Source organism: Nannobrachium achirus (genome assembly GCF_963921795.1).
Source record: "Nannobrachium achirus genome assembly, chromosome: 11".
In the NCBI taxonomy this organism is placed as follows: Eukaryota; Metazoa; Chordata; class Actinopteri; order Myctophiformes; family Myctophidae; genus Nannobrachium; species Nannobrachium achirus.
In genome coordinates, this window is record NC_137820.1 from 55,401,341 (window position 1) to 55,423,910 (window position 22,570).

Genomic DNA, 22,570 nt, shown 5'->3' on the forward strand with positions numbered 1-22,570 from the left:
AACTTTCAGGGTTAAATCAACATTAATTGTACAATATCAATTGGTGGCTCAGAGATATAAATACAATGGGTCTGTAGCTCTGAGTGTACAAATGGAACCAAATGGACCCATTAGGGTAGATTTGGCTCCATTTATAAACTTTCAGGGTTAAATCAACATTGATTGTACAATATCAATTGGTGGCTCAGAGATATAAATACAATGGGTCTGTAGCCTAATGCATGTCAAATTGGGGGTCTGAAATTAAATTGGTTTAGAATCACTGCTAGAGCTGTAAAACCGTTCTCTATTGGTGGTCCTTGCCTTGGCATATCTTCTCAAATGGTGTTCTGCTGGGCTAATAAATGTCAATTTGGGGGTCCTTGACATGAAAAAGTTTGAGAACCACTGCTATACATTATATTGTGCAGAGGTGTTACAGCAGTGTCAAACACTTACGGTCAGCACAATATAATGTATAGCAGTGAGGGTCAGTGCCCCCATATTTATGTTTGGTGGGTGTCTATTGTCATGCTAGATCCCTTGAACATTGTTTGTTGTAAATTGGAGCTAAGGCTCCTCTGGCCCCTGGCAATTACATGTGGCCCCTGATGTGGTTATGCATCGCATTTCCCTGAACAGTGTTTGTGCAGATTCGTTAGGGTCGTCCCTTTTGGTGCGACAGTACAGCATGTTACCCCAGTGGCTTTTGTACTTTCTGTGGATGCTTGTCATGCTCTTCCACCTGGTTCCACGCCTCTGGTTCCACGCCTCTAGGATGTTGTTCAGCTCCTCTGCTGTGATGCTCAGCCTGCCTGTGGTGCCTCCCTGTTCTCCTGGTCCCGGGCGAGCACGTATAGACATCACTGGCTGCTTCCGCACCCAAATCACATACCTATGAGTTGAGAACCAAATATCAGAGCATTACTTCACACATCATCACTCACTCACGTACTTTTGAAGCACATCATGGGGGGGGGGGGGGGGGGGATTCAAGGTGCCCTCAAGGATCCTATTACAATTATCATTAATGTCATACTCAAGTACAGGTGCAGTTATAATCAGGTAGCCTACAATGACATTTTGTTTGGCAACTGTCATTCAGTGTTAATCCACTGTCACTAATCACAGAGCTGTCTGGATGCCTGGTAGGCCTATGCAAATTAAACTATAGAATTGGCCCATAGAATTGAAATTGAGCAATCCAGAGAGTTGAACTCTGTACCATAACAATGTTACAGTAGTACCACTTACGATCGCTGCTTTGTTTTGCTTACCGGTATTTGTCACCATGTCTAGTGAAATGTTAATGTATGTCAAAAGAATAACTCTCACCCTATTTAACTTTTTGTTTTATGCATAAATACATTACTTGTATGAAATCAGTGAAAGCACCAACTTCAGTGATTACTGATACAGGTGATCACACAATACAATAGATAAACTATAGCTTATCTACAAGCTTGTTGATCAGCTATTCACTCAGACTGGGGTCTGGGAACACCGATTTTTGTTTTGTATTTTTAAGATAGCATGAACAGTTACCCTGTATCCCTCAACTATTTAAAATACAAGCTTGTGGATCTGGTATTTTCAATCAGTTTGGGGTCTGGGGACCCCCAGGGGTCCTCCGATTTTTTTTATTTGTATTTATAACACATGAACATCAGCTAGGCACTATGCCTCAGCTATTTTAAAATACCAGATGTAGAAGCTTGAGGATCTGCTATTTTCAACAAATCAGTGTCTAGTCAGCCCAGTATCAAATCCCAGATCAATATAAAAAGTGATCCACTATCTTCACCAACTAACCAAGACAATTAACCTAGGGTGACCATATTTTCAGCCAGTCAAACCGGGACGCAAAACACTGTTGCCTAAAACTGGGACCCTAAAAGCAATGCGCACGTTACCGCGCACGCGCGTGCCCATTCTCTAACGTTCGTGCACGCGCGCACACACACACACACACACACACACACACACACACACGCACCGCAGGGTTGCAAACAGGCAGTGAGTGATTGACAAACAGGCTCAGTGTTGAATTCAGACACGCAATGAATTTGTTCCTTTTTTCTGATTGGTTAGGTGAGCATGTTTATGATAAATGTCTATGCAACCACTGAAAACAGCTACTATTATTTTAATTCTGGTGAAAACCGGGACAATTTTGTAGTGAATGTTGAAAACCGGGACATATTAGTGTTTTAGAGATATTTGTCGGGACACCGGGACACGTAGCTTGAAAACGGGACTGTCCCGGGTAAAACGGGACGTCTGGTCACCCTAAATTAACCATCAGAACGTTAGCTTTTCCATGCGAGGAAAGTGTTCAATGCATTCAAAACACAGACCAAATCGGCGATGTAAATAGGCGATGCTAACGGCGCTAATGTGTTAGCATGGCCCTCAATGGACTATAGACTTATTAAACAGTGTTGTTTCCTGTAGGTAAAGTCGGCTGTCGTGCGCGCGCCGGATATAGCAAATCTACAAGCTCACAATGCATTGCATCGGGAGGCCTTTTGAGCTTGTAGATCGTCTATTTTCAGCGCGCGACGCCGTCGTACGACGAAGCATCGGGCATTAACGTAAATTAGTCAACGTCAGTTTTCTGCTACCATTTGGTCATTGGGGAGCTTTTTGCTAATATAATAACAAAACAGTTAGTAGTCTAAACACAGAGTGAGTGTACCACAGTGCAGATAAAAAGGCAGGTCAATAATATTATATCCTTCTGTTCGTGAGTTAACTTGCCAGCTGACAAGCAATTATAGTGAATACAGGCGATTAGGACTGACTGGACCTGGTTAAACTTAACAAGTGAATACTGGGCAACTAGTTTCGTTGTGTTAATTGTTTAATAAGGCTATTATAAACTAATGACATATCCTACATTTCTCATTTGCAGTAACTTTGGAACACAATAGAAGGCTCAACAGTACAGTCAGGAAAGCTGATTCTACCACCAGCAAACACCACAGGACTGAATAACAGCAAAGGTCCTCGACAGAAAATAACACTGGAGGTGAGAACAAATGAGTCTGGGATAAAAAAGAAAGAAATAGGAGCTTATTCATTTCTGCTACTGTGATTCAGTGGTTCTCAAAGTGGGGTTGGGGACCCCCAGGGTCCTTGGGGGGGCACAACATTTTGTATAACACGGTTCTATTGTGAAAATAGCAGATCTATATATGCTCACAACCCCTCACGTTGCGAGGCATTGTGAGCATGTAGATCAGCTATTTTCACAATTTCAGTCTCTAATATTTGACAATTTGACCTTTGTCAATTTAATTTGTCATTTCAGAGGTTAAAAAAGTCCTTACGTTGTCATTAGACATGTACATAAACCCTCAATACACTCTGTTGTTTTGTTGTTTTGTTTAAGTTGAGTGAGAAAACAATGTTGCACATTAAGTTAATCATTTGGGGACCCCCCAAAATCATTTTGGGACCTCTCTGGGGTCTCGACCCACAGATTGACAAACGCTGAGTCCTGTTGTGCCCAGAGGCGTCAATTGGGTATGGCAAGCTATGGCAGCTGCCATACCTTAGCTACAGGGGGAAATAATAAAATGTACTGTAATCGTGCCTGTTGCTAAGGTATGGCAACATGACTGGTGTCACACCAGTCATGTTGCCATACCTTAGCTTTTTCTGAACTGACGCCACTGGTTGTGCCCGGCTGGCGGCTGCAGTGTGTACTGTGCTGTGTCGAACACACACACACACACACACACACACACACACACTGCATATTAGTAAACGATTGAGTAGAGGACTTCTTAAAAAGTTTTAGATTAAGACAATTTGCTTGCATTGCGATGCAGCCGCGTGCCGTTCTGAATCTGCATCGATGCTGTGACGTTACATAATTGTTACTTTTAGCCTACGTTTGTTGTTGTTTTTCCTCCTCAAGGAACGTGGCTAAATCGTTAGCATGCTTGCGCTTTAGCCCCGTTCCTTTAGCCTTGGAGGAATAAAATAATTACAGTCAGGCAGTTTTCAAAGCAGAGAATCTACCAATCATGCGGTTTACAACAGCTTTAGTAGGGCAGGAGAGAGGGGTCTACCAGCACCCCAATGACATGTTTTCGAAACCTGAATTTGTTCCTTTTTTCTGATTGGTTAGGTGAGCATGTTTATGATAAATGTCTATGCAACCACTGAAAACAGCTACTATTATTTTAATTCTGGTGAAAACCGGGACAATTTTGTAGTGAATGTTGAAAACCGGGACATATTAGTGTTTTAGAGATATTTGTCGGGACACCGGGACACGTAGCTTGAAAACGGGACTGTCCCGGGTAAAACGGGACGTCTGGTCACCCTAAATTAACCATCAGAACGTTAGCTTTTCCATGCGAGGAAAGTGTTCAATGCATTCAAAACACAGACCAAATCGGCGATGTAAATAGGCGATGCTAACGGCGCTAATGTGTTAGCATGGCCCTCAATGGACTATAGACTTATTAAACAGTGTTGTTTCCTGTAGGTAAAGTCGGCTGTCGTGCGCGCGCCGGATATAGCAAATCTACAAGCTCACAATGCATTGCATCGGGAGGCCTTTTGAGCTTGTAGATCGTCTATTTTCAGCGCGCGACGCCGTCGTACGACGAAGCATCGGGCATTAACGTAAATTAGTCAACGTCAGTTTTCTGCTAATGTCAGTTTTCTGCTACCATTTGGTCATTGGGGAGCTTTTTGCTAATATAATAACAAAACAGTTAGTAGTCTAAACACAGAGTGAGTGTACCACAGTGCAGATAAAAAGGCAGGTCAATAATATTATATCCTTCTGTTCGTGAGTTAGCTTGCCAGCTGACAAGCAATTATAGTGAATACAACAGGTGATTAGCACTGACTGGACCTTGTTAAACTTAACAAGTGAATACTGGGCAACTAGTTTCGTTGTGTTAATTGTTTAATAAGGCTATTATAAACTAATGACATATCCTACATTTCTCATTTGCAGTAACTTTGGAACACAATAGAAGGCTCAACAGTACAGTCAGGAAAGCTGATTCTACCACCAGCAAACAACACAGGACTGAATAACAGCAAAGGTCCTCGACAGAAAATAACACTGGAGGTGAGAACAAATGAGTCTGGGATAAAAAAGAAAGAAATAGGAGCTTATTCATTTCTGCTACTGTGATTCAGTGGTTCTCAAAGTGGGGTTGGGGACCCCCAGGGTCCTTGGGGGGGCACAACATTTTGTATAACACGGTTCTATTGTGAAAATAGCAGATCTATATATGCTCACAACCCCTCACGTTGCGAGGCATTGTGAGCATGTAGATCAGCTATTTTCACAATTTCAGTCTCTAATATTTGACAATTTGACCTTTGTCAATTTAATTTGTCATTTCAGAGGTTAAAAAAGTCCTTACGTTGTCATTAGACATGTACATAAACCCTCAATACACTCTGTTGTTTTGTTGTTTTGTTTAAGTTGAGTGAGAAAACAATGTTGCACATTAAGTTAATCATTTGGGGACCCCCCAAAATCATTTTGGGACCTCTCTGGGGTCTCGACCCACAGATTGACAAACGCTGAGTCCTGTTGTGCCCAGAGGCGTCAATTGGGTATGGCAAGCTATGGCAGCTGCCATACCTTAGCTACAGGGGGAAATAATAAAATGTACTGTAATCGTGCCTGTTGCTAAGGTATGGCAACATGACTGGTGTCACACCAGTCATGTTGCCATACCTTAGCTTTTTCTGAACTGACGCCACTGGTTGTGCCCGGCTGGCGGCTGCAGTGTGTACTGTGCTGTGTCGAACACACACACACACACACTGCATATTAGTAAACGATTGAGTAGAGGACTTCTTAAAAAGTTTTAGATTAAGACAATTTGCTTGCGATGCAGCCGCGTGCCGTTCTGAATCTGCATCGATGCTGTGACGTTACATAATTGTTACTTTTAGCCTACGTTTGTTGTTGTTTTTCCTCCTCAAGGAACGTGGCTAAATCGTTAGCATGCTTGCGCTTTAGCCCCGTTCCTTTAGCCTTGGAGGAATAAAATAATTACAGTCAGGCAGTTTTCAAAGCAGAGAATCTACCAATCATGCGGTTTACAACAGCTTTAGTAGGGCAGGAGAGAGGGGTCTACCAGCACCCCAATGACATGTTTTCGAAACCTGTTTTTTTTGGACCGTTATGATGTCTAGTTATGATTTCTGCTTGTTGCCGTCGCCAACTAATGTCCCATGGGGTTCATTTTTAACCTTTTCTCACAACTATTCCCAATCTGAACCATACAATGGTCATAACAGAAAATGCCATAACGCTTGATGTAAACAACCTACAGGGACAAATGAACACACTTTTCTATATGATTTTGACCCAGGGAATTAATTAAAGTGGTTATTTTTTAACATTTATGCACATCTTGACCCTATTTCAGGACAGAAACGGTGAAGAATTACCCAAAAATGTTCAAAACACGTCTATACTTCTCTTTGTACAGATAAATTAAGGTGTATTCTTTTGATACCACAGGTTTTTTAGGACCCTTATGATGTCTAGTTATGATTTCTGCTTGTTGCCGTGGTCAACTAATGTCCCATGGGGTTCATTTTTAACCTTTTCTCACATATCCCCAATTAGTGTGGGGATTTAGGGGAGCAAATGCTAATTTCGTGCAATTTTGACTTAAAGCGCGACATTTTGCACAGATGTAGCCCAGGGCTTGCTCTAATGATTTAGCTAGGGCGCCCGAGTCTGCGACCTTTGGGGTCGCCACAGCGGTCAAATCAAGTTGGGCTTCCATTGACTTTCTATACAGGAGGAAAATACCCAGAAAAAGATTTTTTTTCTGGGTATTTAAGGAGGATCTGAGGGGTCTAACTAGGGGTTTGTCATGATGCTGAATCCATTGCAGGCATTTGTTTTGCACAAAAAACATTCTGTGGGCTAGAAATGGCCTCAGAAAACAATACACGTATGGGTGAGTATTCATGTTAGTCGGAGGCCTTAGGGTTTTTTTTTCTTGTGCTAATCAGTCTAAAAGTTCAAAATTTTGCACAGATGTAGCTCAGGGCATGTTCTAATGATTTAGCTAGGGCGCCCGTGTCTGCGACCTTCGGGGTCGCCACAGCACCCACACAACTCTGAAAAGTGATGACTCATCACTTTTCATCACTAAAGTCGATGGGAGCCCAACTTGATTTGGCCGCTGTGGCAACCCCGAATGTCGCAGACTCGGGCGCCCTAGATTCAAGGCATCTCGGTTAAGTTCTTACCGGACACCACTGCATCGGTTATCTCCATATATGGAGGGATGTGTTGGTTATCTCCATATCTGGAGATTCAACCTTCAACGATTTTGACATCTTGTTACTAATCTGTCGGTAGATAATGCCGGTCTTATATCACAGCCTCCACCTCTCACGTCATACGGGCAGCCATAGTTACACCTGGAATGTTGAATATCCATATATGGAGATAACCTACGCATCACACAAAGTCTGACCTCACCAGCCCATACTTGGGCATGGACGACTTATATCTCCATATACGGAGATGGCCATATATGGAGATACGATGACATCACAGAGTCCACAGCTGATGATGTGGCGTGATGTCATACAATACACAAACAAGCCCTATATAAAGGGGCAATTCTCAGCAGGGAAGAGAGCATTCCCCACTAGCTGAGTATCTTATCACATCTTGGTTGTGATGATAAGCTATAAGCTTAGTTGATCCTGGCGATAAGGTCTGAGTCGAGGAATGCTCTCTTCCCTGGTGAGAATTGCCCCTTTATATAGGGCTTGTTTTTGTATTGTATGACATTGTATGACATCACGCCACATCATCAGCTGTGGACTCTGTGATGTCAGAGTGATATCAGCTGTGGACTCTGTGATGTCAGAGTGATGTGAGCAGTGTGATGTCATACTGATGCGGAGATATGAGCAGGGCAAAAGTGTGACGTCACACGTGTCACGTCACACGTGTGACTCAGGGACGGACTCAGGGACGGACTCAGGGACGGACGGACGGACGGACGGCCGGTGGAGGTTTTCATACTAAACTGCGACCTGACGGTCGCAACTATATATTCTGCATCTAGCATGAGGCATATCTATTCTGCATCTAGCATGGGGCAACATGTTTAACCAGCTGTGTGTGTGTGTGTGTGTGTGTGTGTGTGTGTGTGTGTGTGTGTGTGTGTGTGTGTGTGTGTGTGTGTGTGTGTGTGTAGGCGGGGGCGGGGTGGGGGGGGGGGGGTGGGGGGGGGGGGTTACAGATGTTGTCCAAAAATCCTGCAGATCGGTACACAGTATCTCTGTAGCCATTAAACGAAACGGGTATTTCTTACATTGATGCTCCTACATATTATCATGCAAGCACCAGTTAAAGTTACTTTCCATCCATCATATAGGCCTACTGTGTGCACAGTGCACACCCCATAACCCACACACTGCACATAATTTCGGAGCTCATCTTTGAACGGGTAAGGACTAGTTCACAATGGTTTATAGAAATACCCAACACATTTGCATTCTCATTGATCATAGTGTTATAACCATACAGCTATAAATCAATCCATTATACGGTTTAAGCAGAACATTTTGTTCTAGCATAATTTTCCGCTTTTTATTTTAGCATTTAAGTGCACTTCATATAGCAAATTAGTGATTATTAAACATGGCATGATTATTGTTATTAAGTATAACTATTATTTATAAGTTCTTATAGTTATAATTAACTATACTTAGTCCTATAAGAAGATTATTTGTTGTTGACTGAAAGTGACAAATATGAACTCTACTTATTTTAAATCTTTACGCCTTAAATACAGTAGCCTATGTCGTGATTGGTCACCCTAATATAATGTGCAGTTTCATAAAGACGTTCCCCTGTGCACAGCGGAGATTAGGCCTACATGCACACTTCTCCAGCTTCCAGGTATGAACTACAAACTGCGATGTTTCTCTGGAGCTGGGCAACCAAATGGACCCTTATGTAACTCAATGTGTACACATGGAAACAACATTGATTTTATAAAAATATAAATTGGGGTCTCAGAGAAAGAAATAGCCTAATCCATAGCCTAATGCATGTCAAACAGGGGGTCCTTCACATTACAATGGAAGGGAATCACTGCTAAAGCCATACAAATATTATCTTATGGGGGTCCCTGGGATAGCTTTTCAAATGAGGGTCTGTGGGCTTGTCAAGTTGTAGGTCCTTGACATGAAAACGTTTGAGAACCAGGAGAGAAGGAGAGAGAGAGAATCTTTTCGCTATATTCCACCAATCTGTAAGGCCATAGATATGTTTACATTAATGTTATTCAATATACATTTTAGCACAAAATACTGGCTATTCAAACCAGGTCCAGTTTCCATTATGTTATTGCATTTTCTGTGAATTAATAATTCTACACAGTTTGCATTTTCTGTGAATTATTTTCTGCACAATCTACAGTTTAACCCAGTGATTATCTGCTGTTTCCTTCTCAAGGACCCCCAATTTGATAGAAATTAGCCTAGCTGCCTAATGCCTATAGGGCATTATTTGATATGATTTTAATCTTTGGGACACCAATCTACATGGTCAAAAGCCAGTGTTAATTTAATTGAGTGTGAAAATGTAGGCCTATACCAAATGTTCATATGCATGCATGCTTAAATTGGCACCTTGGCACAGACAGTAGGCTACACATACTGTATGCTCTTGGACTGTATTTTATTCATAATAATGCCACTTAATAGAAATGTGTCAATATCAATGTATTGTTATTTTGTTGGCTCATATTTTTTTAGGCCCATTGTATTTACACAACATCAACCTGTGTATATACAAAGATAGATAGGCTACCTTTATTATTCCAAGGGGGAAAATCAGTCTATAGGCCTAATACTGAATAATAATGGATATAAAACCCTCCCCCCCCCCCCCCTCCTTTTTTTGTCATATAGTAGCCTACAGCCTATTAAAAGTAGTCGAACCTCTATTACTTATTCTGTAATTAGATTTGAATAAGCCATAACTTGACATGACTTGACGCACTGTGACGCGGTGTACACTTATGCACTTGTTGCTCAGCAGTGCTCAAATTGCACTCAGAAGGTTGGAGTGTTTGCTAAGACCAATGAAAAATTAGAGGGAACATTGGTCGTGACTCACAAGGAAAAACTGAGAATTGCATTATTAGGACATATTGAATATAAGTAATATACTTGACATTTAACTTTTTGTACAGATAAATTAAGGTGTATTCTTTTGATACCACAGGTTTTTTAGGACCCTTATGATGTCTAGTTATGATTTCTGCTTGTTGCCGTGGTCAACTAATGTCCCATGGGGTTCATTTTTAACCTTTTCTCACATATCCCCAATTAGTGTGGGGATTTAGGGGAGCAAATGCTAATTTCGTGCAATTTTGACTTAAAGCGCGACATTTTGCACAGATGTAGCCCAGGGCTTGCTCTAATGATTTAGCTAGGGCGCCCGAGTCTGCGACCTTTGGGGTCGCCACAGCGGTCAAATCAAGTTGGGCTTCCATTGACTTTCTATACAGGAGGAAAATACCCAGAAAAAGATTTTTTTTCTGGGTATTTAAGGAGGATCTGAGGGGTCTAACTAGGGGTTTGTCATGATGCTGAATCCATTGCAGGCATTTGTTTTGCACAAAAAACATTCTGTGGGCTAGAAATGGCCTCAGAAAACAATACACGTATGGGTGAGTATTCATGTTAGTCGGAGGCCTTAGGGTTTTTTTTTCTTGTGCTAATCAGTCTAAAAGTTCAAAATTTTGCACAGATGTAGCTCAGGGCATGTTCTAATGATTTAGCTAGGGCGCCCGTGTCTGCGACCTTCGGGGTCGCCACAGCACCCACACAACTCTGAAAAGTGATGACTCATCACTTTTCATCACTAAAGTCGATGGGAGCCCAACTTGATTTGGCCGCTGTGGCAACCCCGAATGTCGCAGACTCGGGCGCCCTAGATTCAAGGCATCTCGGTTAAGTTCTTACCGGACACCACTGCATCGGTTATCTCCATATATGGAGGGATGTGTTGGTTATCTCCATATCTGGAGATTCAACCTTCAACGATTTTGACATCTTGTTACTAATCTGTCGGTAGATAATGCCGGTCTTATATCACAGCCTCCACCTCTCACGTCATACGGGCAGCCATAGTTACACCTGGAATGTTGAATATCCATATATGGAGATAACCTACGCATCACACAAAGTCTGACCTCACCAGCCCATACTTGGGCATGGACGACTTATATCTCCATATACGGAGATGGCCATATATGGAGATACGATGACATCACAGAGTCCACAGCTGATGATGTGGCGTGATGTCATACAATACACAAACAAGCCCTATATAAAGGGGCAATTCTCAGCAGGGAAGAGAGCATTCCCCACTAGCTGAGTATCTTATCACATCTTGGTTGTGATGATAAGCTATAAGCTTAGTTGATCCTGGCGATAAGGTCTGAGTCGAGGAATGCTCTCTTCCCTGGTGAGAATTGCCCCTTTATATAGGGCTTGTTTTTGTATTGTATGACATTGTATGACATCACGCCACATCATCAGCTGTGGACTCTGTGATGTCAGAGTGATATCAGCTGTGGACTCTGTGATGTCAGAGTGATGTGAGCAATGTGATGTCATACTGATGCGGAGATATGAGCAGGGCAAAAGTGTGACGTCACACGTGTCACGTCACACGTGTGACTCAGGGACGGACTCAGGGACGGACTCAGGGACGGACGGACGGACGGACGGCCGGTGGAGGTTTTCATACTAAACTGCGACCTGACGGTCGCAACTATATATTCTGCATCTAGCATGAGGCATATCTATTCTGCATCTAGCATGGGGCAACATGTTTAACCAGCTGTGTGTGTGTGTGTGTGTGTGTGTGTGTGTGTGTGTGTGTGTGTGTGTGTGTGTGTGTGTGTGTGTAGGCGGGGGCGGGGGTGGGGGGGGGGGGTGGGGGGGGGTTACAGATGTTGTCCAAAAATCCTGCAGATCGGTACACAGTATCTCTGTAGCCATTAAACGAAACGGGTATTTCTTACATTGATGCTCCTACATATTATCATGCAAGCACCAGTTAAAGTTACTTTCCATCCATCATATAGGCCTACTGTGTGCACAGTGCACACCCCATAACCCACACACTGCACATAATTTCGGAGCTCATCTTTGAACGGGTAAGGACTAGTTCACAATGGTTTATAGAAATACCCAACACATTTGCATTCTCATTGATCATAGTGTTATAACCATACAGCTATAAATCAATCCATTATACGGTTTAAGCAGAACATTTTGTTCTAGCATAATTTTCCGCTTTTTATTTTATCATTTAAGTGCACTTCATATAGCAAATTAGTGATTATTAAACATGGCATGATTATTGTTATTAAGTATAACTATTATTTATAAGTTCTTATAGTTATAATTAACTATACTTAGTCCTATAAGAAGATTATTTGTTGTTGACTGAAAGTGACAAATATGAACTCTACTTATTTTAAATCTTTACGCCTTAAATACAGTAGCCTATGTCGTGATTGGTCACCCTAATATAATGTGCAGTTTCATAAAGACGTTCCCCTGTGCACAGCGGAGATTAGGCCTACATGCACACTTCTCCAGCTTCCAGGTATGAACTACAAACTGCGATGTTTCTCTGGAGCTGGGCAACCAAATGGACCCTTATGTAACTCAATGTGTACACATGGAAACAACATTGATTTTATAAAAATATAAATTGGGGTCTCAGAGAAAGAAATAGCCTAATCCATAGCCTAATGCATGTCAAACAGGGGGTCCTTCACATTACAATGGAAGGGAATCACTGCTAAAGCCATACAAATATTATCTTATGGGGGTCCCTGGGATAGCTTTTCAAATGAGGGTCTGTGGGCTTGTCAAGTTGTAGGTCCTTGACATGAAAACGTTTGAGAACCAGGAGAGAAGGAGAGAGAGAGAATCTTTTCGCTATATTCCACCAATCTGTAAGGCCATAGATATGTTTACATTAATGTTATTCAATATACATTTTAGCACAAAATACTGGCTATTCAAACCAGGTCCAGTTTCCATTATGTTATTGCATTTTCTGTGAATTAATAATTCTACACAGTTTGCATTTTCTGTGAATTATTTTCTGCACAATCTACAGTTTAACCCAGTGATTATCTGCTGTTTCCTTCTCAAGGACCCCCAATTTGATAGAAATTAGCCTAGCTGCCTAATGCCTATAGGGCATTATTTGATATGATTTTAATCTTTGGGACACCAATCTACATGGTCAAAAGCCAGTGTTAATTTAATTGAGTGTGAAAATGTAGGCCTATACCAAATGTTCATATGCATGCATGCTTAAATTGGCACCTTGGCACAGACAGTAGGCTACACATACTGTATGCTCTTGGACTGTATTTTATTCATAATAATGCCACTTAATAGAAATGTGTCAATATCAATGTATTGTTATTTTGTTGGCTCATATTTTTTTAGGCCCATTGTATTTACACAACATCAACCTGTGTATATACAAAGATAGATAGGCTACCTTTATTATTCCAAGGGGGAAAATCAGTCTATAGGCCTAATACTGAATAATAATGGATATAAAACCCTCCCCCCCCCCCCCCCCCTCCTTTTTTTGTCATATAGTAGCCTACAGCCTATTAAAAGTAGTCGAACCTCTATTACTTATTCTGTAATTAGATTTGAATAAGCCATAACTTGACATGACTTGACGCACTGTGACGCGGTGTACACTTATGCACTTGTTGCTCAGCAGTGCTCAAATTGCACTCAGAAGGTTGGAGTGTTTGCTCAGACCAATGAAAAATTAGAGGGAACATTGGTCGTGACTCACAAGGAAAAACTGAGAATTGCATTATTAGGACATATTGAATATAAGTAATATACTTGACATTTAACCACTTAAACCCTAGTTGAACATCTTCCCCAAATAATCTTCTTCTTCTGAAGATGATACACCAGCCAGGATCACATCACATTCCAAGGTTTATTACACACATAGAGAATATATAATACAATATTGCACAGTGGTCACAGAACGTGACCATGAGATAAGACAACAGGTGGCCAGGAACAACATGCATCTTGTATTATTGAGCACAGAAGTCAATCTCTGATAGGTGTTGTCATGTCATAGGTATCAAATATGCAGTATGTGCCCCGTACTGGTTCGATCAGACAAGATCATAATTCAGAAGAACTGCCAAAACTATGTCTTATGATTGCATTAGAAATGGGATTAGAATGTATATATAGAGAGAGAGTATAGAGTATGAGCACCACCTTGTGGCTGGTGTCAGCTGTTTTGGGGATGAGAGTAAAAACATCAATGGCAGGTAACACTCTTCTGTGCTTATACATCACTGAACTAGCTGGCACGATATTATGGACTGCGTCAGACAATACACTGTATACTGTAGTATACGGTCATGGCAAGCTATGTAGAGAATGCATGACACCCATGTGTAGTAGATTTTAGATGGTGCTGTGAATCTTGATGTTTTAAACAAAATGGGTTGTGAGTGTGGGTAGACAGGTTGCATTTGGTGGGTACTGGGTAATACCTGCAGTCTTGCTCTGATGGTAAATTTCAATACATCCTCACCAATAACAGTGTTCTTAAGGACCGAGTGTAAGACTGAATGGTCTGCAAATGTTATGCAAGCTAGTTTCCCCTGCATTCTAAGTCCACACCAGTCCTGTCTGACCTCAGCCTGCCTTACATAAGCAGGACCCTCCTTGCAGTCTGCTGGTTTCTCCCTGTAGTGTGGTGAAGGTGGCCTCCCCAGCTACACACAGGGGTCTGTGACAGGACTTCAGTCTGTGTGTTAGATGTTGACCAGTTGGAAAGGTCAGTGAGGTCTGGCCAATCAGACCAGAACCTGAAGCCCTTGTCCTGTGAGTCCAGTTTCCCGTAGTCTTTCCTCCTGAAGCCAAGGAAGTTGTTCTGGTCTGCGGTGACCAGGTTAACTTTCCTCCTCCGTGGATCCAGCAGAAGAGAAGAAGCCCTGGCTGTCATCATTGTTCAGCATGTGGAGCAAGTGGACTAGTCTGGTGGCTGTGTAGGTCCATTCCACATTGGGGAACGCCATCCAGGAGGGGTGACAGGTCGACCAGGTGGAAACGGTGGAACCTTCATGTGAACACTGTTGAACTTGAGGTTATAGACAGACAGACACACACACACACACACCCACACACACACACACACACACACACACACACACACACACACACACACACACACTTTAGTGAAAACAGGCTCACATTGTCAAGACACAGTACCTTCTGAAGAAGAATGCAAAGTCGAAACCAGAAATAAATACCTGCAGTTGTTTAGCACCTGCCATTCGACTGGATGGGCCTAGCCGCAAATTGCAACACTAGATTTTTTTATAATGGGATGAATCTAGGGTTGCAATACCTCCCATAGGCAGCCGATGCATGAAAACAGTTTTTTGCTAACTGATTGTATTAAACGACTTCAAACTCACCAATATTGTAGCTCTATGGAAAGCTTGGAATTTACTCTTGCTAACTGCAAAGTGTTTGTTTCAGAAAAATCCACAGTAGACATGTTAGGAGCTACTTTCTATCCAAGAAATTTGGTTCAGGTGATAATTTTTTCTAAGTCCCGGAGTTTGGAAGCGCTCGTGGAAAATCCCTCAACGGTCCTGTGACCACCTGGTTCTAAATGTCACATTATGCAGGAGGCAGCGGTACATGGCGTTATAGAAGACGAGCGCTTCCGAAGTTCAGCACTTAGAAAATAAACCATGTCTGCTCGGATTTCTTGACAGAAAATAAATCATAACAATTCTTCGGTGGATTTTTCAGAAACAAACACTTTGCAGTTAGCAAGAGTAAATTCCAAGCTTTCCATAGAGCTACAATATTGGTGAGTTTGAAGTCGTTTAATACAATCAGTTAGCAAAAAACTGTTTTCATGCATCGGCTGCCTATGGGAGGTATTGCAACCCTAGATTCATCCCATTATAAAAAAATCTAGTGTTGCAATTTGCGGCTAGGATGGGCCTGTTAATGTTTCTACAGTACATTTCTTGAAACCGAACCTCTTGTTCTCTTTGCTCATTCTCTGATCCATTCTTCAATCCCCAAATGTCATGTTGCAATTTGCTTATCTTATTTTGTGGTGTAATTACAGTGCTATCTGGGTGAGATCATTATGGATATAATTAATCTGGCATGATAATTAAATGGGGTTGTATCACAGTTGTAATCTCAACACAGTGTCTTTAAACTAGTTTATTTAACTGGTTTACACAATTACACACATCTCACAAGATTGTAACATTAATCAAGTGTAGTGACTAATAGAACATGATATATGGGACTATCAAAACGTTGCATTGTGAAGTTACATGGCTCAACAGATTATGCAAATAGGCCCTAGAAAAGGGTCAAATTCACATCCGATCCAACCACACGTTTTTCTCAATCCAAATGGTCAGAAAACGTCTCATCACACTGCTGGTCATTAATCTACAACTGATTATGAGCCAGGGACCACCACCACATAAGAATCAACCTGGGGACCACTGTTGTTGTGTTGGGGTGTATGAGACGATATTGGTAGCATAGGAGAAATACCAGGATGAATGCAGATGTTCAACAATAAGTTAACTAAAGATCTAAGGGTCCATTTGTTTACCATCTCTCCATTTAGCTGGGGACCACCTGGCACCCTTCCAGGGACCACCAGTGGTCCACGGACCACCTGGTTGAAACCCCTGATCAACTACAACATCCATGAGTTTAAACATGGCATCGTGGTGATGTAAATGTTGATTAATAAAGTACAATGTCTAACGGAGGCTACACCCATAGAGTTAGGCTACACCCCTTATATATAATAGATAGATAGATAGATAGATACCTTTATTATCCCAAGGGGGAAATTCAGTAATACTATATGGGCTTATTTCTTCCATCAGGTGAACTAATATAACTTGGCAGAAACGTGCACATTAAACACGCAAAGGTTATAAGTGCTATTAGAAACGATGTATGGACAGCTTACCTCCCCGCTGCTGTGTGCAGAGTCTGCAGACTGGGGTTCGTGCTCTTGTAGAGTACTGTTATTTTGAAGACTCCCCACAAGACTCTCTATAGTCTTGTGGGGCCGTTTCCATGGTTTCATGGTGACGTAGGGCGGAAGAGAAACGAAGGGGGCGGGGCTTCGGCTCTAGGTATCTGGTATGCGAAATGTGGAATGTGAAATTCACATACCACATTTCACATTGTGAAAGGCGCTGTACTGTGTGTGTCAGGTATACTTGGAATGTGGAACGTGGGATCGGAGAGCCTTTTGAATGGTGAAGTCCGTTAGGTTTTTGGTTTGACGGTTTGTACACTGATCCGGAACAGTATCAATCACAAAATCACAAATAAGTTGGCTGACTTTGTTTTGGGACACGCCTTGCCCAAACTGGAGCTTTGGTTGCTTGGTGGGAGGAGGATGAGCGGCGGCCCCCTGGTCAGATGTACTCATCTCAATGTCACCGTCTTCATCATCAAACACTAGGTGGCAGCGTTTCCCTATGAACAATTACCCTGGGCCTTGGACCCGTCACCCACAGAACTGTTTTGTTTCGTAAAAGCCTTTGAAAATCAGGTAGCTGTTGTCTTCTGTTGTTACTATCCTCTTCATGTTCTTATAAAATGCCACCTTAATTGTCTTCTTGGCTTGCGATCATAAATAGCCTACGAATAACGAAACCACCAGCAAAATATCCTATATCCTTCATCAGATAAATTAAGGGGACTGGGGTAAAGGGATATAAGAAATTGTCCATTTTAGAAGTATTTAAGCCTTTTTGTTCGTTTAATGCACTTGTACATGGAGCGATTGGAGCCTATTAGGCTATCTTATATAGGCCTATGGGCCGTCAGGCGCGCAAATATGGATTGTTTATGTGATGATGATAATGATATATACCGTAGGCCTAATGCAACAGCGCGACAGACAGACAGCGTCGTGCACAACTGTGCGCCTTGTCAGTAGCTATACTGTAGGCCTATATTCATGTCCATCAGTCTTGGGCCGACGATATCATTTGATAACAAGACAGAGTCCAGACCCCAGCCAAACTGCGAAAAATTGCCGATCTACAAGCTCACAATGAGGTGTGTCTACAGACTACACAACATGCATGCTTGCGAGTTTGCAGATCTGGTGAGCTACCCAAAGGCATACTATTGATTAGATTTGATTAAATAAGCATGTCACAGTGACCCATTGTAATTTGGCAACTTTCTTGAGCCTATTTATTGTTGAATCAAGTAGGCGTATAGACTATATTTATTGCTCCTATATGATTAAAAATTAAGCCAGCAATATAGCCTACATTACAGCTACGTGATTTCATCTGTTCTGTAGGGGAATGACGTCGTTGCTGTCCGTGGTCCTGGAGGCAGGCTGGCCCAGGTGCCCACTGAACGGCGGGGGGACAGGCGGTGGTCCGCGGGGCCCGGGGACCCCCGGGCTGCCTGGGTGTCGGCGCCAGGGCTGTATTAACCATTGGGCCGGTGGGGCCGTTGCCAGGGGCCCTTGGCTCTCAGGGGCACTTGGGAGAACTGGGCCGCGTGGTCATTGACAATTTACAAAAATTTAATGTATACATTAATTACAAATCTAATGTGTGGGCCCCTCCTCTGTAGTCTACAGGTGCTTTCTTGGCCCACAGATGATAATCATGGCTTAAAATACGAGCTGGGTAGTGTGCATTGGGAGGGAGGGGGGTTATGATGGAGGGTCGGGGGCCCTAAAAAATGATTGGCCAGGGGCCCTCGCAGGGGTTAATCCGTCCATGACTCGGCGCCGCCTCGGTTCAGTGTATATAAATGTTTTAATTGTCCCTCCATCAAACCATCAAGCTTGAAGTACAGAAATAATACTAGCCCGTTACAAGATTGCGTTGAGAGAGAGAGAGAGAGAGAGAGAGAGAGAAAGAGAAAGAGAGAGAGAGAGAAAGAGAGAGAGAGAGAGAGAAAGAAAGAGAGAGAGATGGGGGACAGGGGTTGACACTAAGGTCTCAGAGGCACTTGCCCATCGGGCAAGTACAGGTCATGTTCTACTTGCCCGAAGGTAATGCCCACTTGCCCGAAAAGTATATCGTCCATTATAAAATGATAGGTACGATTTTAATTACCGCTCAATTCAACACTTATTTCTTCACTTTCTGGGGCTGTGTGATAAAATGTCATACCTCAATACCTCCTAATCCAAATACCAAATACTTTAGCTATGATTGAATATGTCTATGGTTTCACACTTGTTATTTTATATTTTTAAATGTAGCAACAGTAAAAACAGCACATCATAGGTAAATAGTGCTCTTATTTTACATTCCACAGACCAGAAGACACAGCGCACTGGCCACTTTCAGGTGTTTAGACAGATATCTCGTGTTGTGTTTATAGACATTTGTGTCCCCTCTCAAATGAGCACTTGCCCTGTCGGGCAACCTGAAAGCCAACTTCACCTGCCCTGACGTTTTATTTACCTGCCGGGGGCAGGTGGGCAAGCCTTAGTGTCAATGCCTGCGGGAGATGCGCACATAAACTCATTCCTTTTTTTCGTTCGCGTAGAAGCAGCGGCCGTGCGTAGAAGGGCTTTCCTAGGGTCGGAGTGGTGATGTCTATAGCAAAACGGGGACACCCTGCCTTTCCGACAGGTTTATTCGAAATGGCGGTATTTCTGAACCTAGACGTTATAGGGTCGTAAAGGCGATGTGCATAGAAAAGAGGGAGCACCCCGCCATTTCGACCCATAGAAGTCAATGGTCGGAGTGGCAGGGTGTCGGAAAGGCAGGGTGTAACCGTAACCCCCGTCATTGCTAGCTCATGTACGGTAGAGAGAACATTCTCTTCCCCTCGCGTACTGTGTACAAAATGCAGATTCTTTAGTGTGCCACAGTTGTTTTCATCACAGTAGTAATAATGTCAATGATGTTCCACCTCTCTTCCAGGTCTGCAATAAAGAGACAGGGACATGTTTCTTCTGGTCTTCATCACCCTGGTCTTCCTGCCTTACACCAGCGCAGATGGTAAGCTGCTCTTCACAGCTCTTATTTATTCCAGCCAGGCCACAATGGTGACCTTTCGTGTTTCTCGGACGAGAGGGATTTGGATATTTTGACTTTTTGGCAGATTCTAGCTTTGGTCCTTACACTACACTACAGATACACTTGTACTGCAGACTGCAGAGGCATCAGCTCAGCTACTGTCTGCTACTATATATATGAAATTACATTGGGTACCTGCCATCAAGGAAGGGGGGCATCAAGTACATGTCTAAAGCATTTTTTGCATCATCATAGATTAGTTTCTTGTCAGTGTTGCATTCTCTCTCTCTCTCTCTGGAGCTGACAGGATGCACTTTAACACAGCTATGTGCATACAATATTCTGCATGTGGTCTTGTTTTTTCCCTACACTAAACATTTAGATAACTTTTACTTTACTTATACTGTATAATATTCGTTCCAGATATGATCAGCCATGTGTGAGATCAAAGTGTTTTAAATATACAATTGTGTGTTTATGTTGTTTGTCTCCTTTTAGATAAGGGAGGTGCAGGGAGCTACGACTGCATATGTGACGGGGCGACTTGCGGCGGCGTGGAACGGTGCTCCGGCCAGCAGTGCTTCTCTGCCCTCGCCATCCTGAACGGCACACAGGTTCAGCAGAAAGGCTGCATTGTGGGTAATGGAGGAGAGGACTCGGTGAGCTGCGGAGGCCCCCCAGCCCCTGAGCTGGTGGTTGAGTGCTGCCATGGCGACCTGTGTAACATAAACATCACTGTGCAGCCACTAGGAAGAGGTGAGCTGTTCATCGGACAGTCAATACCACATGCTAGCATTACGAAAACATGTTTTTCAAAATGATGTATCCATGTAGGGCAGGGCTTGACATTAACTTTTTGAGGCACTTGTCCTATGGACAAGTGTACATTTCCCATTCACTTGTCCAGGCACAAAAGTCACTTGTCCGGATAAAAATTCGACATTTCAGACTCAGAGAGAACAGGACAAGCCTTAATGTCAAGCCCTGATGTAGAGGAAAAGAACATCCTGGGGGAATAAGCTGGGGGAAGAGTTACTTTCCCATGTCCTTTTAAATCCTTTGAAAACTAGCGTTGTTGACTGAGCTTTCAATCATGTTATTGCCACTATTGCAAATCCCAATCGGGGAATGGACCTCTTCATATTGTCGTATGAGCCTTTAGGCTGAGCCTCACTTCAATAATACTTTAATCTTCTGTGTTTTTTCCATCTCAGTAAATGCCATTCAATTTGTTGGGATGATAATGATGTTGCTCTAATGGATTTCATCATATCTGTCTGATTCTTTTCATCAGATGTGGAAGTGTCATCCGGCAGACCGGTCCTCAGAGACCAGGAGTGCGTGTGCGAGGGGCTGGCGTGTGAGCAGGGCGACCGCTGCCTCGGTCAGCAGTGTTTCTCCTCTGTGACCATGACGGACGGGGCTGCCGTCCACCAGAAGGGCTGCCTCAGGGATGACGAGGAAGGCAGAGGCACATGTGCCACTCCACGCTCATCGGCCCATGTTGTGAAGTGTTGCCAGGGCCACCTATGTAACATGAACGTTGTGCAAGCAGGCACTGGGAAAGGTGATTTGTTCGATAGTTTTCTTGGATGTCATTTCACACAGACCTTTTCCAGTGTCACCTGTGTAACTTGAACAGCACGGTGGAGCTGCCAGTCCAAGGTACTGCACTACCCAGAATGCATTACATGCACCATCTGTCCTTTTTTCCATGACATTTGTGAAACACTGCTCCATTATGCCTGGTGTGGGCATCAGCCTAGTACATCCTTTTTTAGATTTCGCCTCCATTCCAATTAGGAATGCCAATGAGGGTTAGTTCTGCCTGTGTTTTAAGTCCAAAGGGATGCACATTCCATCCTCTCCGCTAAGGAGGACAACAAGCCAACAATCCCTCGGCCGTGTCCATCCTCGCCAGCTCGCATTAGACTGTCTTTTGGGTATGTACGGTTGCAATCCCAGGGGAACCACAGAGGAAACAGAAAAAATGGAAAGGACAGTAGGGGAAATGGGAACAGAGAGGGAGGCTGTGAATATATTGTTTAGTCATGGTCCACTCACCCTGTCCCCTCTGTGGCTGTCACGGCTGGCTGACATAAGACCAGAGGGTGAAGTCCTTGGGGAATGGAGAGACAAGAGACAGGCCACCATATGTAAAGTCTTTGTCACCCTCCCACCCTCACCTCTCCCACCAGTTAACAAACAAACAAACAAACAGATGGCCCGGCTCAAAAGGCCCAGGATATCGCATTAGAATATATTTAATAGGTGAATGCAATCTTACTTCCTTGTGTACATTTTTGGAGCAGACCTGCATCAAACAGTATTAGGAAACAGTATCTTGTTTCAAGGTTCTTGGAACACCATTATTGTTTGCGGTTTCTGCCATGGGGACAGAAGTATCCCATAAATGAGTATTTTACCATAAATTGTTAATCATAAAAGAT

General features: G+C 42.9%; 1 protein-coding gene across 2 annotated transcripts; it reads left to right on the forward strand.

Annotated features, from left to right (window-relative positions):
- Window positions 1–1,989: 1,989 nt before the first annotated feature.
- Window positions 1,990–22,115, forward strand: LOC308294873 (uncharacterized protein). Of its 2 annotated transcripts, XM_080737778.1 has the most exons (6): window positions 1,990–2,070; window positions 2,894–3,010; window positions 4,961–5,077; window positions 20,025–20,102; window positions 20,619–20,876; window positions 21,415–22,115. In XM_080737778.1, exons 4-6 carry the CDS (start codon window positions 20,048–20,050, stop codon window positions 21,756–21,758), a joined length of 657 nt encoding a protein of 218 aa, XP_080593904.1. In that variant the 5' UTR covers window positions 1,990–2,070; window positions 2,894–3,010; window positions 4,961–5,077; window positions 20,025–20,047; the 3' UTR covers window positions 21,759–22,115. The 2 variants fall into 2 exon arrangements, with proteins under 2 accessions (XP_080593904.1, XP_080593905.1); XM_080737779.1 differs by lacking the exons at window positions 1,990–2,070; window positions 2,894–3,010 and adding an exon at window positions 4,088–4,117.
- Window positions 22,116–22,570: the final 455 nt, after the last annotated feature.